At 42.5% G+C, this 22,347-nt stretch overlaps 1 protein-coding gene across 3 annotated transcripts in view; it reads left to right on the top strand.

Annotated features, from left to right (window-relative positions):
• Positions 1 to 22,347, top strand: part of SEMA4G (semaphorin 4G) — a 269,472-nt gene that overhangs the window by 152,229 nt on the left and 94,896 nt on the right. For all 3 annotated transcript variants that reach the window (XM_088448694.1, XM_088448696.1, XM_088448695.1), the window contains exons 3-5: positions 6,276 to 6,424; positions 10,393 to 10,455; positions 13,324 to 13,422. In XM_088448694.1, coding sequence (XP_088304820.1) covers positions 6,276 to 6,424; positions 10,393 to 10,455; positions 13,324 to 13,422 — 311 coding nt within the window. The remainder of the gene's footprint in view (positions 1 to 6,275; positions 6,425 to 10,392; positions 10,456 to 13,323; positions 13,423 to 22,347) is intronic.

The following is a 22,347-nucleotide window of genomic DNA, read 5'->3' as shown; positions in this document are numbered from 1 at the left end:
TTTTTCTGCTATGAATGAGGAGTGTTTCCTGGAGCGTGTATCTGACCCACTGCTGTGTTTTGTCTAAAAATATTCTGCTGTCATGAAATTTAATGATTTCTCCGAAACCTGAGCTCATTTCTCTCATAACCAAGTACACTCCAGTGGATTACAGGGGCGATGAGAAGTAAAGCCCTCATGAATCTATAATTCAGCCCATTTGAAACCGTTTGCATTATCATAATTGCTTTGTCCTGCAGCTATAAATGTTAAGATACCTTTAGTTGGTATCTGCAGAGTTCCTTATGTTTGCTCACATATTGCTATACTGCCTATGTGTGCTTCTGTCAGTGGTATCTGGATCACACTTATCCAGCTGCACTGATCTTCCATTCTAAGTTTCTGAAAATGCACACTGGATAGAACAGGCTTTTGGGAAAACCTGAGGCTTGCTAGCTACAAGGGAACTGCAATCCCCAGCATGCCCTGGGGATTGCTTTCTTCTGGCCTAGTGTCTGCTCTGAGTAAAGGGATATTGATTTGAAAATCTATATAGTTTTAAATACGTTAAGGGCCGTATTCAATCCGGAGCAAAAAGACGTTTTTGCGTGTTTTTTTGCGAAAATTTTGCCTGTTTTTTTTTTTTTTCCGTATTCAATTCCATTCCATTTTCGCCTATGTGGAAAGTCAAGGCACTGAGATAGGCGATAGTTTTTCTCCTCAGACTAGCGGGTGAAAAAAGGTGTCAAATCTATATTTTGGGGTGCAGATGTCGGGAAACCACTCAAAACCCTTGGTACACCCCCCCCCCCCCACCCCCAAAGGACTATTCACCCAAAAAAAGAATTAAACAGTTCCAGGAACACCTCAAAAATGCCTTTGAAATTTGGGGGCAAAAATCAAAAAAGTGGGGGGACAACTTCAAAAACTAGCGAAATAAGGTTCTGGGGGTGCTCTAGGAAGAGGGCCAAGTGTTTTTGGGATTGCAGGTTCTTGTATGATGGAGGAATTTCACTTTTCTAAAACTTCATTTTAGAGACATTAAAATATGCTAGTACCCATTTACAAGTACCCCAAATTTGACAATACTACTTATTTTCACGCAAAAATACTGCTTAATGCCATTCTTCACTTTTGCAAGGACCCTAATGACAAGGATTTTAAACAACTTCAGTTCCCCCAAATAGTTGTATTAGGGCTATTGGAACACTTCTTCTGCATTGATCCCCAATGTTAGTGCATCTTTTTTTGGGGTACAGACTGATTTCCCCAATTCTGACAGTACTTTTCGCCTGTTTTACATTTGCCGCTTGCCGTTTTCGCCTGGTTTGTAATTGAATACGGCGAAAAGTGGGGATGCGCACGATAAGTTTTCGCGTCCAAAACACGCGATGTAGGCGGCTCAAAATTATAAGTTTAAAAAAAGGGAAATCCCATTTGGGAAAAAGTAAGAATGCGTATAACATTAGCATAAACAGCAATAACTATTGCCAACCCAAAGATTTTAACACATGGTGTATGTACGATGCAAACTTACTTTTATACCCTAGTGTGTGCAAGAAAAAAGCACTAAATATGGCTTAGTTGTAGCACCACCTGTGGGCAACGTGTGATACTGCATTAGTATTTACTTATTGGGGGTAGTGTCAGGGGACTGAGACACCTGTAATCCCTTCCAAAAATGTACTGTACAAAAACAAAATAGGTATGCTGTAGTAACCTATGGTAACCATATCAGATTCTTTTTGTTTTTTTCTTGTACAGTTTTAAATATTGACAATAAGTATCTCATTACTGTTGGTTGCTATGTGATATTACATTTTTTAGCAATTATCGGTACACTATGTTATTTCTTCATGATGATTCCGGTCACTTTTGAGGTCTGTGGAAGTCTGTTCAATTAACCATTTCTAGTGGGATTTTCCTGCATATATAATAAAACCAATCTCTACAGGCCAGGTTTACTCTAAACAGGGTTTATTGTCAGCTGATTTCTATTTTCACATCCAAAGAATGAAAGCCCATAAAAAAAATGAAGAAAAATATGTTTTGCTTATTTTACTTTTATATACAGTATGCAGCTTCTAATAACCTGTGTATTCTAGTAACTAAAGGGTCTATTTACTAAGCAGTGTTAGGAGACAGAGTGAAAAGTGATAAGGTACCAGCCAATCAGCTCCCAACTGTAATTTTTCAAACACAGCCTGTGAGATGGTAGTTAGGAGCTGATTGGCTGGCACCTTATCACTTTTCACTCTGTCTCTTAACACTGCTTAGTAAATAGACCCCTAAGGCCACAAAGGTAATTTTTTTTCAGACTGTAACATTTAATTGGCTTGTGAGGTTCTCAGGATCCAGTATCCATTATTAATATATAACTGCTCGGTGGGTGCACATGCCTTGTCTTGGTTGCCTGGGGCAACTATTCAGAACACTGCTGTATGGTACATCATTACTCCAATGTCACCAAGGTTCAAAGTCCTATAGTGAACAGCTATCATGGTGATGTCAGCTGACTGATGCAGCCTGGGGGTAGGGTCTGAACACCTTAATTGACCAACGACCAGCAGAGTAGTTTCCTCAGGCAAATTCAGCCATGTTGCTGTCCCCTATAATATACCAGCAGAATGTGTGTTACTGACACTATGTGAATGAGTTAGTGTTATTTGACCACTCATAACTATTAAAAGATTGGGCAGACTCCCTGCAATGTCTGGTAATAGGAATACTGATCTGGTGCCTAAAGTTGATAGCTGAGAAAAATAGCTTCTTATTGGGTAGTAGCATGAGGCTACTACCCAATAAGAACGTATGATCCACTTTTAAATATATTTTATGGTAAGGTACATTTACATTTTTATTTTTGAATATTACCAAAATAGCCTTTCATATCGGATTCAGTGTTTTTTAATCTTTCAGTTTCTTGTTTATTCTCCCTGATAAATGCATTCATGCCAGAACGTCGCAGTACATCTGCAACCGTCCCCGAGTTGGCTGCTTTATAAGTCACTCATGGGGATTTAAATGCTTAGTCAGCAGATGAGCTGAATTCATAACCCGTCCTGTATCCCCCGGCCACACCATGGCGACTGGCAGGCAGTACAGAGAGCAGCCCAGTTTATCCCCCGGCTACATGTCAGGGAAGGGTGTTGCTTAGCAACCACTATATTGTGTGAGCCTCTGGTTAAGTAACTATGATGGTGGAGCTGCACCTCTCCCTTTACTAGTGAAATAGGTACTTTAATTTGTGATACAAATAGTGTCAGCTGTTACGTGTACAATAGTAATAGAAAATCCATGTAGTAATTTTGCTTGGTTTGGTTCTATTTGCTGTCAAGATACTCCCTGCGTTGCCAGACTCACTCAACCTTTGTATATCACAGGCTTCATCTGCGGAATGCTACAATAGCTGGCAGAGCATCTGAATGTTACCAGCTGCACACAGAGATTTTCAGGATTCAGTTACGTTCATTCCTGTGTCCTTATGTAGGCAAAAAGTGGGAAGGCTTTAGGCCAACATGTTGTAACCAGTTTGAAAATCTAATTATCAGCAATAATTGACCACAGTTGTCTGCGATTTTGACCTCTCTTTCAGAGGGGCAAGTGCTGCGTGGCATGATGACCTGATTTGAGTCATTTTGGGCTGACCCTGATGCGTCATTGGGAGTGGGGCAATGCCATGATGGCACAATTTGTGTTGTTATGCCCTGCCCACCATTGCACTATAACACAAATTGAGTCCTTTGTGTTGCAGCAGATAAGCTACAGTGTTACACATGACAGGTTGGGGCTATTAGTAATGGAGACTGCAGCCAGGCATGCACAGTATGGAAATGCAATGGGCTTTTACCATTGTGCCTTCCCCATCGATGGTGGCCATCAGGAGGAAACAGTCGACGGATGCTAACCACCGATGGTCATCCCTAAGTAGTATATTGTAATGCAAGTCTGCACAAGAAAGAGGAGCATCCTACACTCCTGGGAGTCCAGGATTACACCCTAAAATTGGGGAGTCTCCCAGACATTCTCGGAGAGTAGGCAGGACGCTAATGAGAGGCTCCTATCAAACTTGCCAAAGATTGTGAATACTGCTCCAAGCCACATCCTTACTATATTTATATTAGAAAGGAGTTTCTATACTATTTATTCATACTTCCTTCAAAGGCAACATTTTTCTGTTAAGATACTATCTAGCGTTTAGCCTGCTTTTCTTCTGCAAATATGCCACTAATGATCAGGGAGCAGATAATTGTAAAGTAAACAACAAATGTTAAATACTATCGAAAGAACAGTTGCCCATATCTGCTGCCATGCCTGTTACACCCCAATCACTGCTAAGCCCTGGCTGGTGGAAAATGTGGTTTTATGATGACTGCGAACTCTGACAGCACCAGTTGTGAGCTTAAGATTTGGCTGTTTGGTAAAGTTCTGCAGCAGGAATATAATTATACATTTATCTCTTAATATTTATTTTGGACAAGTGTGAACTGAAGAAAAAAATAGGATCAGTATGTATTTAAAACTCCCCAAGGTATGACCATCCCTACAAATCTTGTAAACTAGCTCAGGTTATGTTGTAATTTGGATGTTCGTAGTAAGTAAATAAGTACTAGAGTAGATTAGTAAACCTGTTTAAAGACCAGAAATACAGGTTTTAACTTGGACTTTGCTTCACAAACATTGCTGTAAGATAGGAACTTTGAAAATGACACATTGTTTATTATTAACAGTTCTACTTAACTAAAGTTCACTAAACCAATACAAACATTTTATTACGTACCCTGGTCATGACAACGCTTAAGATGACATTAAATAAACTTTGTTTTCTGATCACAAGCTGTAACGACTCATGTACGTCACTTAAGGCCTTGGCTTACATGCTTACAGCAAAATATTATTCTTTTTACTGTATTTCACTATATAAATATATAAATCTTATAACTGTTTAGTGTTGACTTATAGGGCCGTATTCAATTTGGAGGGAAAAGCCGTTCTTGGCGAAACTTTTTCACCGATGATGTCATTTTCGCGGATATTCAATTTTAGCGTCTTTTCGCCGGTGCGATAACGCAATGCAATGTAATAGGCAAAAAAGTTTTGCCTATGAATACCCGGCGGAAAAAAGTGCAGAATTGGGATTTTGGGGTGCAGAAACCACTGTGCACCCTTTGTACACCACCATTGACGCAAACTGCGGCAAAAAACGCATAAAAAACACAAAGGACACCCCAAAAAAATGTGGGTGAAAAATTTAAAAGTGGGGGTACAAATCAAAAACTAGCGAAATAGCCTTTTGGGGGGTCTGCAAGTATGGGGGAGTTTTTTTATTGCAGGTGCTTGCTGAAGGTGCATTTTAAAGCTTTTAGTGATTTTGAACTTTGCTTGCACCCATTTTCATGTACCAAAAATTTGATGAGAATCCTTATTTTGGCCAAAAAAAGTTGCTAAATGCTATTCTTCACCACTCTCCCAAAGACGCTAAATTGCTCCTATTGAGACCATTTAAAGAAACCAAATACCTTTAGCAGGGCTAATTGGGGGTACCCATAGTGAACCCCCATGTCAGAGCATCTGACAGGACTTTACGCCGATTTTGTTTTCACCGGGTCCCGTTTTTGCTTATTTGGAATTTAATATGGGGATAAGCGGGGACGCCCGTAATAAGTTTCCGGGGGCAAATCCCCTGATGATGGCGGACTTTTCACCTCAAATTGAATACGGCCCATAGTGGTGAAAATATGAATCAATAATAAGTCTCTGATGAAACTGGTGCAACCACTGCAGAGGTGTCCATGTATGACCACTGTGTAACCTGCAGAACATCTTAGTAAGTCAATCACCGATTTACATAAGAAAAAATTTAAAAGCACATGTAACAAACTTCATCAGGCCACACATCTAAAGATGGTCATTCCAACGGAACAAACATCTGGCAATGTATGGGAGCAAAACAACAATCAGACATTTGCTCTTCAGCCCCGGAAGACAGTAGCTCACATAAGTTTATTAAATCAAATGGATTGTTTTTGAATATTTTTTTTAGCCTTTGGGAGCAAGTGGCTGATTGTCATTTGCTCCCATACATTACTGGATTTTTGTTCCAACCAGACAACTAGTTGGCTGGTTGGAATGATAATCTGTAGATATCTTGCCAATTCTATAGAATTTAGAATCTCCTTGGTGTTTGGTTAGCTTTCTGTCAGACTTCCAGTTGAATGCGTATTATTCTAGATCAGAACCTTGGCTGCATTATTTGCAGTACCTTATTTTAAATGTTAGCTGTTTTCTTTCCACAGAACTTTCTGATGTGAAACGGTTTAGCGATAATGTAAAGAATTACAGCACATTGCTCCTGGAGGATGAACATGGAATTCTCTATGTGGGGGCGAGAGGTGCCATCTTCTCTCTCAACCTTAGTGACATTTCCCATGGGTCCCAGAAAACTGTAAGTATTATCACAGTCCTGTGTTCTTAATTACTTGTATTTGTTCTTACTTTCCTTAATTATGCTAAAACCCTGCAATTAGACAATAAACAATTATTCACACTTTATTAAAATCAGATCTGGTTACAGATTATCTTGTAAACCTAAATACATAATATGAAAACATTATCTACTATGGGCCTGATTCAGACCCGGTCGCTATGAGCGTACGCTCGCTCAATGCGTATGCAATATTTGAAAGTGACGCGGCGGGGAGTGATCGCTCGCCAAGGCATAAGCACGCTCCTTCTAACCTGTACGAGCGTTCGCTTTGTGTATGCAGACTCCCCACGTCAGTTCCTGGAAGTTTGTGAAAACATTGGTACATCGACCACAATCGGATGTGAACGCAGTGCTTGTGGTAGCTTTTTTTCTACCACAAGCATTGCGAGGAAAACAGAGTAAAAAAATGGCTGGTGACGTGTACTATGATTCTGTCTGTTAATTATGTACACCTCTAAAACGGCGTTGAAACACTCAGGCACGCCTGCGTTCGCACCTCCACTCCCCCGTTTTTACTGGCCTGCCCCTGTTACCACCCACAAACGGCCTCTCCTGTCACTCACTCTGCTGGGCTGGCTTTGCTGTGCGAGCGAGGGATGCGCACGTGCACTGCGATGCATGCGCAGATTAGCAACCATCTGCAATAGCGAGCGCACTGCCGATAGCGTCCGGGTCTGAATGAGGCCCTATGTCCTTTTCAAAATCTTTCTGGGGGTGGATAAGTATGGCTGTGAGTTACACACAGCTTGTCATGTGGTGGTGGGGGGGAGGGGCATATTTTACAGTGCATACTGAGCTCAGAGGGGTGTGCCAAAGCCTCTCTGCTTGCTACATCATGTTCCATGTAACTATGGATTGAAAAATCTGCAAAATAATAAACATTATTAGCATCCAGAAGAAGCAAACCAAAGAAAAATGGTAATACTACCTCTTATAGACAACGACAGTGATTTATATGAAAAGAAACACATCTTTGGGTGGGAATCAGAGTTCTTTGTTAAATTCTGGATGCCAGACCCTGTGCAGTACGTGGCACACTTGCCCTGCACCTGTAGATGCTTCCGGATGGTAGCACTGTTTGTATTTCGTGCAGGGCAGACCGTAAGGACCCTACAGATCAGACAGCCAAGCTTGGTTGTGTGGAATGGCTGCTTAGGTGGAAGCTCAGGTTGGCCAGGCCAGAAGGCCAACACCCTGCACATCAATGATAACGTATTTACATAGTACAAAGATATGACCATGAATTTACTGTTTTAATAAAAATCGGATGGGATTTATTGCACACTGTCTGCATACAACTTTTGCTCCTCTCAATAAAGGTGGTCCTTACACTCTGTTACAGTAAAGGTTTGTTCTGACAGAGAGAGAAAGTTAATACTTTGTGGAAGGGGCTTTGCAGCAGAGTACCAATTTTTGCAGCCAGTACCTAAGTACTTTGAAACGGGATGTAGTTATGAGACTGCCTGTCTCAATCCCGACAAGGAAATCCTGACAAGGGAGTTAAGATAGGTGTCGGTATTAATAATAATACCGACGCCTATCTTAATCCCAACGCCAGAACGCCAAAGGAAGTCAGCCCGAATGAGGTAAGTCTGGGGCATCCTTAGCGTTAGCCACTGGGGAGGGGGGATTAGGTTTAGGGAGCGTAGCGGGGTTAGGGTTAGTTTTTTTTTTGTGTGGGGGGGGGCAGGTTAGGGTTAGGCACCGCCGGGGGGGAGGTTAGGGTTTAGGCACCCCCCGGGAGGGTTAGGTTTAGGGTGCGGTAAGGGGGGTTAGGGTTAGGAACCCCCGGTGGGAGGTTAGGGTTAGGCAGCACTAAGAGAGGGTTAGAGGGGGGAGAGGGGTGGGGATAGAGTACTTACCTGCCGGTGTCGGGATTTCATACCCATTCCCTTTGTAACCTACAGTACTTCTTCAGAACTAACCTAAATTAATGTTATGGAACCAGCACTTGCCCTCTGATATTGCCCATCTTAGGCTCGGAAAGGCTAATGTATGTAAGAAAAGAAGACCTCCCCTCAGATTTCAAAATAATTTTACGTTTATTAGTTTTGATTAGTTCCTCAAACATTTCAGATATTTATTTATTTGAGGTCTTAATAGTAGCTCTTCTATAAGGACACTTGCATTGTTGCTTCAGGGTTCTTTTAAGTAAAGGAAGAAGAGCACAACTCGCCAACGTGTGTCTTTGGTGTTGAAAGCCGCAAGCTAGTCAGTGAGTCATGTGCACATGTAGACAGACATATCGGTACATTTGTCAACAAGACATTTAATCTTGGACACCAGTAGTGACGTTTTTGATCTTTAAACTCATCTTGTTTGTGACTAAGCAGATGATAGTACGGCACTCCTCCTTGTACCTCAGGGCAAGAGTACAAACACCTCTTTGATTTGTTTTATTTCCTTTATGTCAGATGGTTCATTAGGTGATTCGTGGCACTAGATAGCAGCGCATTTAGATTGCTTTTTGTCATTCCATTTATCATCTGTATCCTGTTTCGTTGAAAGTACTCGGCATACCTAATTAGAAGTTTTAAAATTTACCACCACATGAAAATATTTTGACAGATTACGATTTTAGCTCTTACAATGTGGAGCAGTGTGTGAATTACAATCACTGGAAATTGTCAATATTCTGTGAGCAACAATGGTTAACATAGAGGCAAAGCATAATATGAAATGATTTATCTCACTTATTTATTATATTTTATTATCCACCATAGTTGTAAATTAGTCATTTACTAGGAAAGTGTTATGACAATCACAGATGACTATGTAAGTACAGAAAAAGTTTTTCAAACTACTACATTTCAGAGCTCAAAGTAACACGAGTCAGTCTCCTAGACAGAAATAGCAGACTTCCTGATCCTGGCATGGATAGGTAGGGGAGAGGCCCTAGACTGCACACTCTAACTACAAATAATGAGAGGTGCCACCATACTGAGACTTTAGTACATACACAGAACAATAGAATGTAGGTGCACTATACAAACATTACTATACAAAATTTTAACATCGAATAAGAGAGAGGTTTTTTGCATCATTTTGGCCAAAGTTATCGGCTTACCGACCATGTCCATTGGGTAAGTCCCTAACATTCAAGGGGTTTAAGTCTAGGGCGTGGGACTCCCCCAAGCCAGCCCAACCATACCACCACATTAGTGACTGAAAGCAAGTGAAGTGTTAAAGTGTATTAGATAAGTGAGAGCAGCTACTTTGTGTTAGGCATACAGGGGTGAAAGATAAATGTGTGAAAGATGTTACATAAATAAAAAACAAACAGAAAGAGTGATATGAAATAGGTGTAACATAGAGATGCCCTGAAGTGGCCCAGCCAGAGCAGCTCAGGGAGCTCCACGCCCCAAAACCTACCCCCCAACTGACATAATATCTAAATTTATTAAGGTCTTACCTGTTGTGCTTTGTTCGGTGTGCAGTCAGCAAATGCTAGGACCCCCTACTTAAATACAATCAGGGGCAGGTGAGGGGGTGCTAATCTAGGTTGAAGGAGTCTCTTTGCCTTCAAATGTATATACACAGACATAATATAAGATATATAGGGGAGGGGCCCTAGACTGCACACTCTAACTACAAGTAGGTGCCACCATACTGAGACTTTTAGTACATACACAGAACAATAGAATGTAGGTGCACTATACATACATTACTATACAAAATAATTTAACCACCACAAGGCACCACATGAATGCAGATTGTAGTACTCGTACATAGGGGATAATGGGTTTAATAATGAGGGTTCACAGTGTGTTGCAGTCACCATCAGCAGACTTATTGGCACAGTGTGGAAGAGGCCATGGGCTGGCGTTTCATGCCTGACTAATATAATAAATGTTTGTTTCTTGATTTTATATTTTCTGATTTATTTTATGAGAAATCTAAAAGATGTATTACTTTGTTTATTTTAGATCCCATGGGAGGTCACCTATAATGACATTGAAAAATGTCAGGAAAAAGGAAAAAATAACCAGGTACTTGGATTTGTTCTCTTTCTGTGCTTTGCACATTTTGGTGTATTTTATAGAAAAAATAAATAAAAACAAAAGCAAACAGCTTGATCCCTCCTGCGCCACACGCAAATCACGTATACATCATACAGGATCTACAGCTACAGTCATGGAAAATGCTCTAGGCGTCATCCTCTGAGTCTTATTTTCCTAATAAACATATATATTCCTTACAATCAAACGTAAGCCTTCTATTGTTTAGTATAGACCTTTACTCATCTTCAGACACTGATTCCAAGCATTTTCCATCACTTTCCATTCTGCTGAAACATGTTCTTCACACTGTATTGATCTTTATTCAGCTGTTCAGTCTCATTCACACATGTACACTGAGAAAATGGATCAGAACACACAAAATGTAATGTGTGCTTTAGACACGTCTTACTGCTTTCTGTCATTAGCATGTTTTTGATATGCTTTACATGTACTGCATTTTTATCAATACCCTCTATGGTATCGGTGGCGCACATTAACACAGGAGCAGTAGGACATACTGTGTTTTGACATTTTAAATGTAATATTTCAGAGCGTATTGGTGAGTATGGCACCACTGGCTTTCTTTTGTCCATTTTTCGATGTACTCTTCCTGCATTTATGTGAAAGTTGAACAAAAACAGATAGGTGTAAACAAGCCCTCATATGGAATTGTCACTTTGTGGTGTTTACTATACAAAATTAATTTAACATGCACCTACACGCACACTATATATGTATGTGTGTGTGTGTGTATATAACAGAAGTCCTCCGGAGATAGGTTGACCCATGATGTCTGGATACCTTCACACAGTTCACTGATATTTGTTGGTGCAGGATCTTGGGTGCGAATGGACCCCTCCACCATGTCCCATAAATCCACGATTGGGTTCATGTCGGGCGAACGTGGTGGTCACACTATTCATCAAAACTGTCCAGAATGCTCCCCAAGCCACTTCTGGATAACTTGGGACCGATGACACAGTGCATTGTCCTGCTGGAATATTCATTCGTTGTGGGGGTACAAGTCCATCAAGCAATACAACGTAGTGGTTACCAGTCAATGACGTGTTCAGACGGACAAGCGGACCCAGCCCATGGAACGTGAACACACCACACATCATTATGGAACCACCACCAGTCAGCATGGTGACTTTTTGACAACTGGGGGCCATGATCTCATGGGTTCTGCCTCACACCCGAACCCCACCATCAGCCCTAAACAATTGGAACTGCTGCTCATCTGACCACGCCCATCCTCCAGGGTCCAATTAGCCACATCACGATCCCAGGTGAGGCGCTGTGTCCGGTGTCATAGTGTTAACAGGGGCACTCTAGTGTGTCTTCTTCTCCCATATTCCATGGAAGATAAAGAACACTGCACTGACCTGCTGACCTTCGTCTGGCACCTCCTGCATTGAATGTGGATTCGTTATGCGTCAGTGTCACATGTCTGTTACAATGGACAATTCTGTCCAGATGCCGCTGGTCACGATTATTAAGCACTCGTGGTCAGCCACTGCACTGTTCATTGTGGGTGATAATGGCTTCCACAAGGTATTCATCCATGAGGTGTGTGTATATATGTGTGTGTGTGTGTGTATATGTGTGTGTGTGTGTGTATATATATATATATATATATATATATATATTTTGCTCCTTCCAAGACAGGAATAATCTTTTTATAGATTGTTTTCCCAGTAATTCAAAATGAACGACATGTGGTCATGCAGATTAGTCTAAACTAGCAAGATTGCACGATATATCGTTTAGTGTATACCCACCTCTAGTCATGAAGCTAAACTGGTGACCGTGACTTATAGCCTTAAGCTGGCCACACTCTAGACCAACTTTCATCCAACCATCCAACTTGTTGATTGGTTGGAATGAAAATCTGGTAAGGAGTAGGAGTAAATGATGATCAGCAATTTGCTCCTAAATGCCAGAAAACAGATGAAAATGGTCGTAAGACAAGTTTGTTAAATGTTTGATCTAAACAATTTGTTCAAACAACAGTTTTTGTCCATTTTCCGGCGTTTGGGAGCAAATTGCTGATTGTCATTTGCTTTCATTCCTTACCAGATTTTCATTCCAACCAATCAACAAGTTGGCTGGTTGGATGTAAGTTGGTCTAGTGTGTGGCCAGCTTTACATTCAATAGGAGGGACACTTCCTGCTGACCAGTGTATGGTTTATATTTTGGTGCCAGTTATCTGAAAAACAGTTAACGTACTATATATACATTACTTTTATTAATTTCTTAGCATCCTGAGTCTTGGAAACTGAACATTTAAATGAAGGATTTGTGTGTTAAACAAGATGGTGTTTTGAAAACTAGGATACACATACTGTATAGACATGAGCAATAGTCCGTAGAAAATTTCAAAATACAAAAGCCGCACAAGCCAGGCTAATCTAAAACTCACAATAGTAGTAAGGGCCAGTAGTGCCACAATGTGGATGAACTACGGTGGCCTAGAAATGTCATTTTTAGAAATTGGTGTTTTTTTATTTGTTTTCTAGTATTGCAAAGTAGTTGTTAAAGTTTTTAATATACATATGTGCATGAGTGTATTTGTATATATGACTGTGTTTGTGTGTATAAATCCATTCACTGCTACTACCCCAACTATTAAAACTAAAACTATTTTACTATTTGATTTAAACATTCTCACTGCTAAGGAACACATTCTATCTTCAAAATTTTATTACTTTGAGTTTTCCCATACTCACAGTGGATCTTAGAAGCAAACGTTCTGCTGAGGTCAGTCTGTTGCTGTTTAATGTAAGATTAGTTTGTCTCCTCACCAGCAGAATTTAGTGCTCCAGAATATAATTTCATTTTTCTTTTGCCTGCAGACTGAGTGCTTCAACCATATAAGGCTCTTGCAGAGGCTTAATCATACACACCTGCATGTCTGTGGAACATACGCCTTCTCCCCGAAATGCTGCTACATTGTAAGTACAGACAACGACCTGTCATTTTATCAACTGCTCCTTCCAAGACAGGAATAACCTTTTATAGATTGTTTTCCCAGTAATTCAAAATGTATTTGCAAATGGCTACAGGATGCAACATTAGGACATTAATCACTGCTCACTTCAGTTATTTCATTTGAAATGTTTTGACCCATTGTACTCTCATCTCTGTGTGGCTTTAAGGTGTTCTGTGTCCTATTGGCACTCAGTAATTAAATAAAGCAACCTATAGCATTATAATCTGATGTTGTATTCCAATACTGAATAAAAGATTCTGCCATGGTAGGAGTGCTGCTGTTTTACTCCTCCTGCTACTGTACTCTGCCAGTCCCTGCATAGATTTATTTATTATATTATATTTATAATGCACCTCATGGGTTCATTAGCGCCATACAGGGGGATAAAATTGACAACAGAATACATAAGTACAGATTAATGCAGACATTACATAGATTCACATGAATACATAATAGCATGCTTTTAGCATAATAATGTAAAGAAGACAAAAGGGAGAGCTCATATGAGTTTATAATCTCCTGGGGATATGGGTGGACACAATGGGGAGTGAGGGCACAAACTGCAGCATTAGTAGGAGGGGTGATGAGCTAGAATGAAAACATGAGCCTGTCTGAAGGCTAGGAGGATGGATGGAGCAAGGTTGGGAATTCCAGAGGTTAGGTTGCATGTAGTTTTTACTGAAGCCAGTAAAACGATTTTCTACTGATATACAAGGACATTAAGGCAAATATCTCTTGAATAGTCTCATAATATCATCCAACTCAATCCCGCTGCTCAGACCATGCATTATAAGTGCTCCCCCAGGGCTAGTCTTTGGCTGATCGCAGGCTAATTGAACAGCTTCCGGCACTTTTCCCAAGAGAAGATGCCACACAGTACAGCCCACAGCTAATCAAATCTGCCCCATAATCTGCTTTTTTTTTCAACAGACATTACTTGCTCCCTTTAACTCTGTTGCAAGTCTTGTTTTGGCAGCACCTACTCTGTGGAACATTGTATAACATAGATCTTGTACAATGTTCCCCTAGCGTCCAAACATGCAATGATTCCCAGTAATCTCCCATTTTCAAGCAAACTGATCAATTCCCGGCCCACCCTCTATCCTACCCGATTACCACCCCTCTACATAGATCATACAAAATATTATTCTCCTACTATGCTAATTATTGACCCTTAAACACTGCTGTAGGACCGGATCATATAACCCACTAATCACTTTTTTCCCTTTGCAGTCTGGCTGCACCAATATGCTATTTGTAACTTTTCACCTCATGTATGAAAGTGCTGTTTCCCTATAGATTGTAAGCTTGCAAGTCAGGTCCACTTTAAGCCAGGAACACACTAGACAATATGTCGTCCGACCCGGCGGATCGGACAACGTATCTTCCACATCGGCCAGTGTGTACCGACTATGTCACTCATGATGCGTGCTCCCGCCCAGCGGCGGCACAATATATCGGGTGGTGCATACACAGGGCCTGATTCAGACCCGCTGGGGAGCGCTGAGCGCTCCCAAGCGGGTCGATGTTGGCCCAGTGCACATGTGCACGATGGAGCCGGACCCGTCGTGCGCATGCGCGAGACCTGGATAGCCTGGTCTCGCACTAAAGGGGGCCTGCTGTGTATGTTGAGTGGGGCGTGGCTGCCCAGATGGAGGTGTTCCCATGGGAACGCCTACCGTCTGAGGCCGGCCCCACTGACATCACTGATAGAGCCAAAAGCACTCCAGGGCTTGCGGCAACGAGACCCTACCACAAGGGTCTCGTCGCAAGCCCGATGGTCGCGATGGTCATGACCATTGCGACCATCTTCCTGGCCGCTCGCTATAGCTGTGGGTGGTCACCCACATCTTTACGAGCGGCCAGGAGGCCGCTCTAAAAATTAAGAAGGACGGCCCTGATTCAGAGCGAGCGCTCTGTCAGAGCGTTCGGCTCTGAATCAGGGCCACACTGCACGATCTGGTGTACGTCCGGTCGATCTATTGTTCCTACCCCCCACATCCGGAGGCATGGTGTTGGCAGCCGGATCTTCTGAAGGTGTGACAAATGAAACGTGGGAACGCGCAGTCACCCATACACACTGAACAATCTGAACGATATATAATTCCAATCCACGTCGGAACGATATATTGTCTGAAATATGTCTTAGTGTGTACGCACATTTTGTCTGCTTGTTAGTAACCAGTTTTGATTTATTTCTTTGTTTGTTCCCACTGTAAAGCATTATGGAGTAAGGTGACACTATATACATAAATGTTAAATACTAGAATTACAGTAAAATGTATGTGCATGTAGCTGTCTGGCTTAAAAATGTGGAGCGCATTCACAATTGATTACAGTCCTCAGTGGGGCATCACAGGGATCAGTATTTAAACCCTGTCCTTAGTAAACTTTTTCATTAATGACATTTGTAATATAGATCGCTTAGATCATACTGCCTATATTTGCAGATAATATGACTACGTAGAGTTCTAAATGTAGAATAGACTTGTTACTCGATTTTAAATAATTTATGGAAATTAGAAAGTTGGACAAGAAAATTGCAGTTTAATGTACAAAAATGTAAGGTTAGTTACCCTGGCTGTGGTAATAGTTGTGCTGTGTGCGTTCCTGGTCGGGCCACATCAGCAATATGGGGCACAATTTTGGGCACCTGTATGCAAGAAAAACATAACATAACTTGTGTGACTTCAAAAATTTAACAAAATGAACCTGATATTTATCATATAGATTCAACATTGTTTACCTTGATAGACCGTAAGATTTGTAACATTGCACGTATACTTGCTACATCAGGTAGGAGATATTCTCTTGTATTCATTATTTTAGAGCAGCAATCCCACAACAGATTGTTTTATTTTAATAGCAAGTTAAGTACTTCTGTTTTTTTCTGTTATCCCTTTGTCAAAAACCTCTCTGGAGGGCTGATAATTATGGCTGCCACAGACTTGTAGCTCTCAGCAAGTTCAGTGATGTTGGAGTGTGGCAGGATGTCACAGTGAAAGGCAGAGCTCAGATAGAAGTCTAAAGCCTCTCTGCTCTCTATGGGGCAGAGACTAACATAGCAATGGCCATGTCTGTCTTTTGGCGGTTGCCCCTGCGAGTTTATGCAAGTGCTGCCACAAATTTCTTTCCTGGTATACATCTGTGCGTCCGAATGTGCGCGGACTGAGGTGCTCATTGTCAACGCTGAAATACCAATTGCTGCATCTTAAGACATCACCATTGGTTGCACATTTGAAACTTGTACCAAGCCTATGGGAGATGCAGTTTCTACATCCAATTATGGCCACCTATGTGAGTGGTTGAGCGTCTCTGTACATAACCTCTTTCAGTGACATGTCCGCGACATTCCCTTAACACGTGACCATCTCCGTGCGTCCGCTGAGTGACCTCCCTGTCACCGACAAGGGACACCCACTCCTTTTTCAATACATTTCCGAGGCTGTGCGTCTCCCATGCACCTCACTTCCAACTCCAACTCTGTATGCATGTGCAGTGCGACAGACACATTCGTAGATGAAGGCTGCATCAAACATCGGGTAGGGCATGCAGCTCGGAATCAGGCACCATATCATGTGTAGTGTGACTGTGGTAGTCATAAAATTTAATTGTAATCATTGTAACTCATTAATACAGATGTGTCCTCATACGTTGCGGCTTCAGTCTCGCCAAACAGCCACTCTCACTGTGCCAGGTGCCATGCAACTCGGCCATGTTCAGCGTCTTTCATGCTAAAAATCTTCGTCTTGTTCGAAAAAAATGGAAACACTGGAAGTGACAAAACTATTCTTGCTAGACTGCACTGATCAATATGCTGTGCGAGATTTGTACATCTGCGTGCGTCTGAGTCTGAATCTGTATACGTAGTGCTACGATGCGGCGGCCGCGACTTCTTCCCATGCTAAGTTCCGTTGTGCTTTGCCTGCGACTTTGTACATGTCTAAAGCTAAGTCCTGTGCAGTTATACGCAGCCCAGTGTCTCCAGCATACTTTGGTGTTTTGCAACGTCTGCGATGTGACAAAATAAAAAATATGCTACACTCTTACACCTATGGGATGATTCAATTGTTTTAGAGAATAAGCTCCCGTCTAAAATGGCTGGGGAGCTAATTCAATTATTTTGTAATGGACGTATTTTTGCACCCTATTTCATGGTATTAACTGTGTTAAGCAGCCTCTTCCATGCTAAGTGCCGAGCGCGCTGCAGTTAAGGCTCATCCAGAACTCGCGTCCAGCTCCAAAGCCCTACTTTACACAGATTTCTGCTAGCACCTCAGGAGTCTGCAAGTAGAAATCCGCGATAAGTGCAGCCTCGGAGATGGTCGCCCAAAACCCCCCGGCCACTTTTAATTCTCTCATACAATTGAATCGCTCCCTAGGTGTATGAGGACACATCTGTAGTAGCCTGAAGCAGTAGACCAAAGGAAAATTATAAATACAGACTGAGGGCCTAATTCAGAGCGCTCGCAAGTGGGTCGATGGAGCCCTAATGCGCATGCGTACGACAGAGGGAGCTCCGTCATGCGCATGCGCGAGACCCGCATAGCGACAGCCAAGCTGTCGCTATGGGTCTCGCACCAAAGGGGGTGTGCTGTCGATGGTGACTGACAGCACGCCCCCTTTGGTGGGTGTGCCGGGGGCGTTGCTGCCCAGACGGAGGCGTTTCCATGGGAACGCCTTTCGTCTGGGTCCGGCCTCACTGACATCACTAGTGATGTCAGTGGGAGTGTTTTTCGCTCTGATAGAGCCAAAATCACTCCAGGGCTTGCGGTCACCGAGGCCCTACCGCAGGGTCTCGTCGCAAGCCCGATGGGCGCGATGGTCTTGACCATCACGACCATCTTTTTGGCCGCTCGCATAAGCTGTGGGTGGTCACCCACAGCTATGCGAGCGGCCAGGAGGCCGCTCCTTTTTTAGGTAGGAGGGCCCTGATTCAGAGCGAGCGTTCTGGTCAGAGCGTCCGGCTCTGAATCAGGCCCTGACTCCTCATAGACTTTAACATGGGATTGCTGCTGTAATGTGCTCTTTACTTTTCTCTTTGCTTTTGTTAAATACTGGAAATTTGGTGTGCATAAGAAAAGAGAACTCCTCCCTTCAACTTAATCTCACCTTAGCTAGTGTGTATATATGTATGTGTGTGTATATATATCAGGGACGAGGAACTTCAGGCTCAGGGGCCGTATAAGACCCATCTAGTAATTTGGTTTGGACCTCTGAGCTTTTCTCTGCTAGCCTCATCTGGTTAGCAGGGTGTCTACAATGGCACCCTGCAGCCAGAATATATGCAGCAGTGCCGGCTGGAGCGTCCTTAGGACACTTCAGACTGTCACATCGCTGCCCTTACAGCTCCCCGTATATGTAATATATATAAAAATGGCCCTTGGCAGAAAAAAAGGTTCCCCACCCCTGACGTGTGTGTGTGTGTGTGTGTGTGTGTGTGTGTGTGTGTGTGTGTGTGTGTGTGTGTGTGTGTGTGTGTGTGTGTGTGTGTGTGTGTGTGTGTGTGTGTGTGTGTGTGTGTGTGTGTGTGTGTGTGTGTGTGTGTGTGTGTGTGTGTGTGTCCCATAAATATTGGGACATTGACAGAATTTTCAGATTTTGGCCCCAAGTCACCACCACAATGGTTTTGAAATGAAACAAACAAGATGTGCTTTAACTGCAGACTTTCAGATTTAATTTGAGGGTAATTACATCCAAATCAGGTGAACGGTGTAGGAATTACAACGGTTTCTATATGTGCCTCCCACTTTTTAAGGGGCCAAAAGTAATGGGACAAACTAAACAATCCTAAATCTAACTTTCACTTTTTAATACTTTGTTGCAAATCCTTTGCAGGCAGTTACAGCCTGAAGTCTGGAACGCATAGACATCACCAAATTAAATCTGAAAGTCTGCAGTTAAAGCACATCTTGTTTGTTTCATTTCAAAGCCATTGTGGTGGTGAATAGAGGACAAAATATGAAAATTCTGTCAATGTCCCTATATTTATGGACCTGACTGTATGTGTGTGTGTGTGTGTGTATATATATATATATGTATATATATGTATTTCTGGTGTTTTTCAGCAGCTATTCTAGGATCATTTTATACTGACACTTTGTTATATTTTGGTTATCTGCATCAGTAACAACTCTGTAAGGCCATGTTCGTATTTCTAGGCTGTATCGTCACTTGCATTTAGTATAAAAAGCAAATCTTTAAATCTGTTATTGAAACAGTCAAAATAAGTGGGAGCATTCCCTAAAGAAGATGTAAGTAATGGTTATGGGGGTGTCAGACTGGTGTACCCATACGTCTTCCTCTTGTAGCAGCGAATAGTGCTGAGTTCTGCTATTTATCTTCTACCAGATTACATCTCCAGCAGAACCCAGCTTTCTAACAACATGGTTCACATAATCTGTATAGACAGTGCAGAGATAACCTGAGAGCTGCACCTACATGTTCTGTTTTTAAACAGTAAAATGAACAGAACTACTTGTAACTATTGATCTAAAAACATCATACATCATCTATCTAGAAGATTACCCCCATAGCTTCCACTTTCCTTAAAGCCAAAATACCATCCTTGTGAAACTGCTATTGCGTCAGGCACAAGGTAGAGATGAAATGTCATTTTCTCTGTCAGACTGCTGCATTTTTAGTCCAATTTTTGTATTTGAACTGAAAATAAATTGGCGGATCTATTGAAGCATTGGAAGCTGCTTACCTGTGCTTGTACTGCTCTTACATCTGAATCCCTGCCTGCTTGTCATACTCTGGCTTTAGCTCTGAAATTCTACATCAATATGTTAATAGAAATTAATAAAATACAGTATGCATCTGTACTCCTGTCTCATGAACGACTTTGAGCACAGCCTGCCGGGGACAACACTACACGATATCGCTCAGGGAGCATATCGTCTAGTGTGTACCCACCATTAGTATCTGCCTAACAAGTGAGGGCTTTTGTGGCTGTACTAGTTGGAAGGCAAAATTTCTTCAACAATATATGTTTACGTTATGCTTTCTGTTTAATTGATTAGGTATGTGCAGTGCGCCCAACTAACAGTGGCCCGGGATGTTCTTATAATACTGACACGCAGGATGCCGGCGCCGTATTCCCAACACCTGTCAGAAACCCAGCACCGATGTTCCGACCGTGGGGTTAGAGGGAGGGTTAGGGTTAGGAGTTGGGCACTAGGAGGGGGAAGGGGTTAGGGTTAGGCACTGGGTGGGGAGGGTTAGGTTTAGGCAGCTGGAAGGGAGGGTTAGGGAGAGGGTTAGGATACTTACCGACTATTGTCGGTATTCTAACCCCGTCAGGATGCCAGCATCGGGATTTTGACCGCCGGGATCCCACGCGTCGGCATCCCATACCCTACCCAGTGGCCCTACATGCTACTTCACCCAAGCCATGCTACTTGACCCTATCATTTTCAAATAAGGATGAGTGTAGGGACATAAATGTAGCGGTGCAGGTGATGCTGTTACCATGGGGCCAGGAGGCTTAGGAGGCCCATCTCTGTGATCCTTCTTCCCTTCAACCCACTCACATTTGCAGCTGTGCCGAAGGCACAGTAAAAACAGGTGACTGTACAGAATGGGACAGTCTGCAAACTACTCGCCATGATACTACTGTATTCAATAGCAAATAGTTTGTAGACTGTCCCTTTTTACCAGCCCTTCACCTCGCAGTGGATCACGTGCAGCAGATTTGGTGCTCAGAGCACAAGGGGAATAAGAAACCGGCTGAGGCCAAGGAGTACAGTAAGCAGGAACCCGCCAATGCGGACTGGGGGCTTTGTGTGGCATAATGTGAACTGGAACACTACAATATGGCATAATGTGAGCTTACAGATCTTCATTGTGGCATAATATGACCTGGGGAAACTATGTGAACAAGACACTACTATGGTGCATAAAATTAACAAGGGTACTATTATGGGGCATTAAATGAACAAATGCTGCAGAGAGATTGCTGCACTCTAGAAGCATTGGGAGCCTCTTCAAAATGTTGCTATGAGGCCCACAAAGTTCTAGTTGGGCTCCTGAATGAGCGCCTCCAGTTTGACACTCAAGTTATGAATCACTTTTGGAAAACACAGGGGTCTGTAAAAAAAACCCATCCGGCAGGTCGGCGGTAGCACTGCTCACCCGACCACATTTATGCATCTCTCTTCCTGTGGAGCCACACTTGCAGCTGGGTCTGGACACCCCAGATGATGGGAAATGTATCAAACCTTCTAAAGCGGAGAAAAGCAGCTTTTAGCTATCTTTGTATAGAATGCACTTGATAAATGTTAGCTAGAAGCTGATTGCTTGCTGTAGATAACATCTTCATTTGTCCTCTTCAGGAGATTTGATACATCCCCTCCTTGAGTGATCCATTAAAATGTGTTGGCCATTTAAACTCACACAGCAATTGTGAGTAACCCCCAGCCTCTCTCTCGTCCTTTCTTGGTGCCTTGGTACAGTACATGCTACGTCTAGGTTCCACGCATAGCGTAATGGCCAGTGAGCAGCATGGTGGGCAGTCAGTCTGTGTATGATGTAAGGAAAATGTAGGAATCGTACAATTCTATTACTTGCTGCACAGTTAACCTTCTCACTGCTGTCCTAGCTACTGTATCTAATAACCAGACTACACCAGAGCATTACAGGAATGTGACAGAGCCAGCCGAGCGTTGCTGCAGTGTCATGCGAGCAGATTAGCCTGAGGGCACAGTGCTGCCAGTTGTTTGTGGGGAAAGTATATTTTGGTGTATTCCTGCCGGCGTGCGATCCTGGGCAATGTGCCATTCTAGATCAGTATCTCAGAGATTCACAGTCCTTAGATGTTTTTACCGCTTGGTTCCTCATCAATGTTTCTATATGGAATAATGTAGCCCTTCCATTATTTGATAGG

The sequence above is a fragment of the Taudactylus pleione genome, unplaced genomic scaffold, assembly GCF_031769625.1.
Source record: "Taudactylus pleione unplaced genomic scaffold, aTauple2 ptg000464l, whole genome shotgun sequence".
NCBI classification, from domain to species: Eukaryota; Metazoa; Chordata; class Amphibia; order Anura; family Myobatrachidae; genus Taudactylus; species Taudactylus pleione.
The sequence above is the reverse complement of the archived record's forward strand: the minus strand, read 5'-3'. Positions and strand labels throughout refer to the sequence as shown.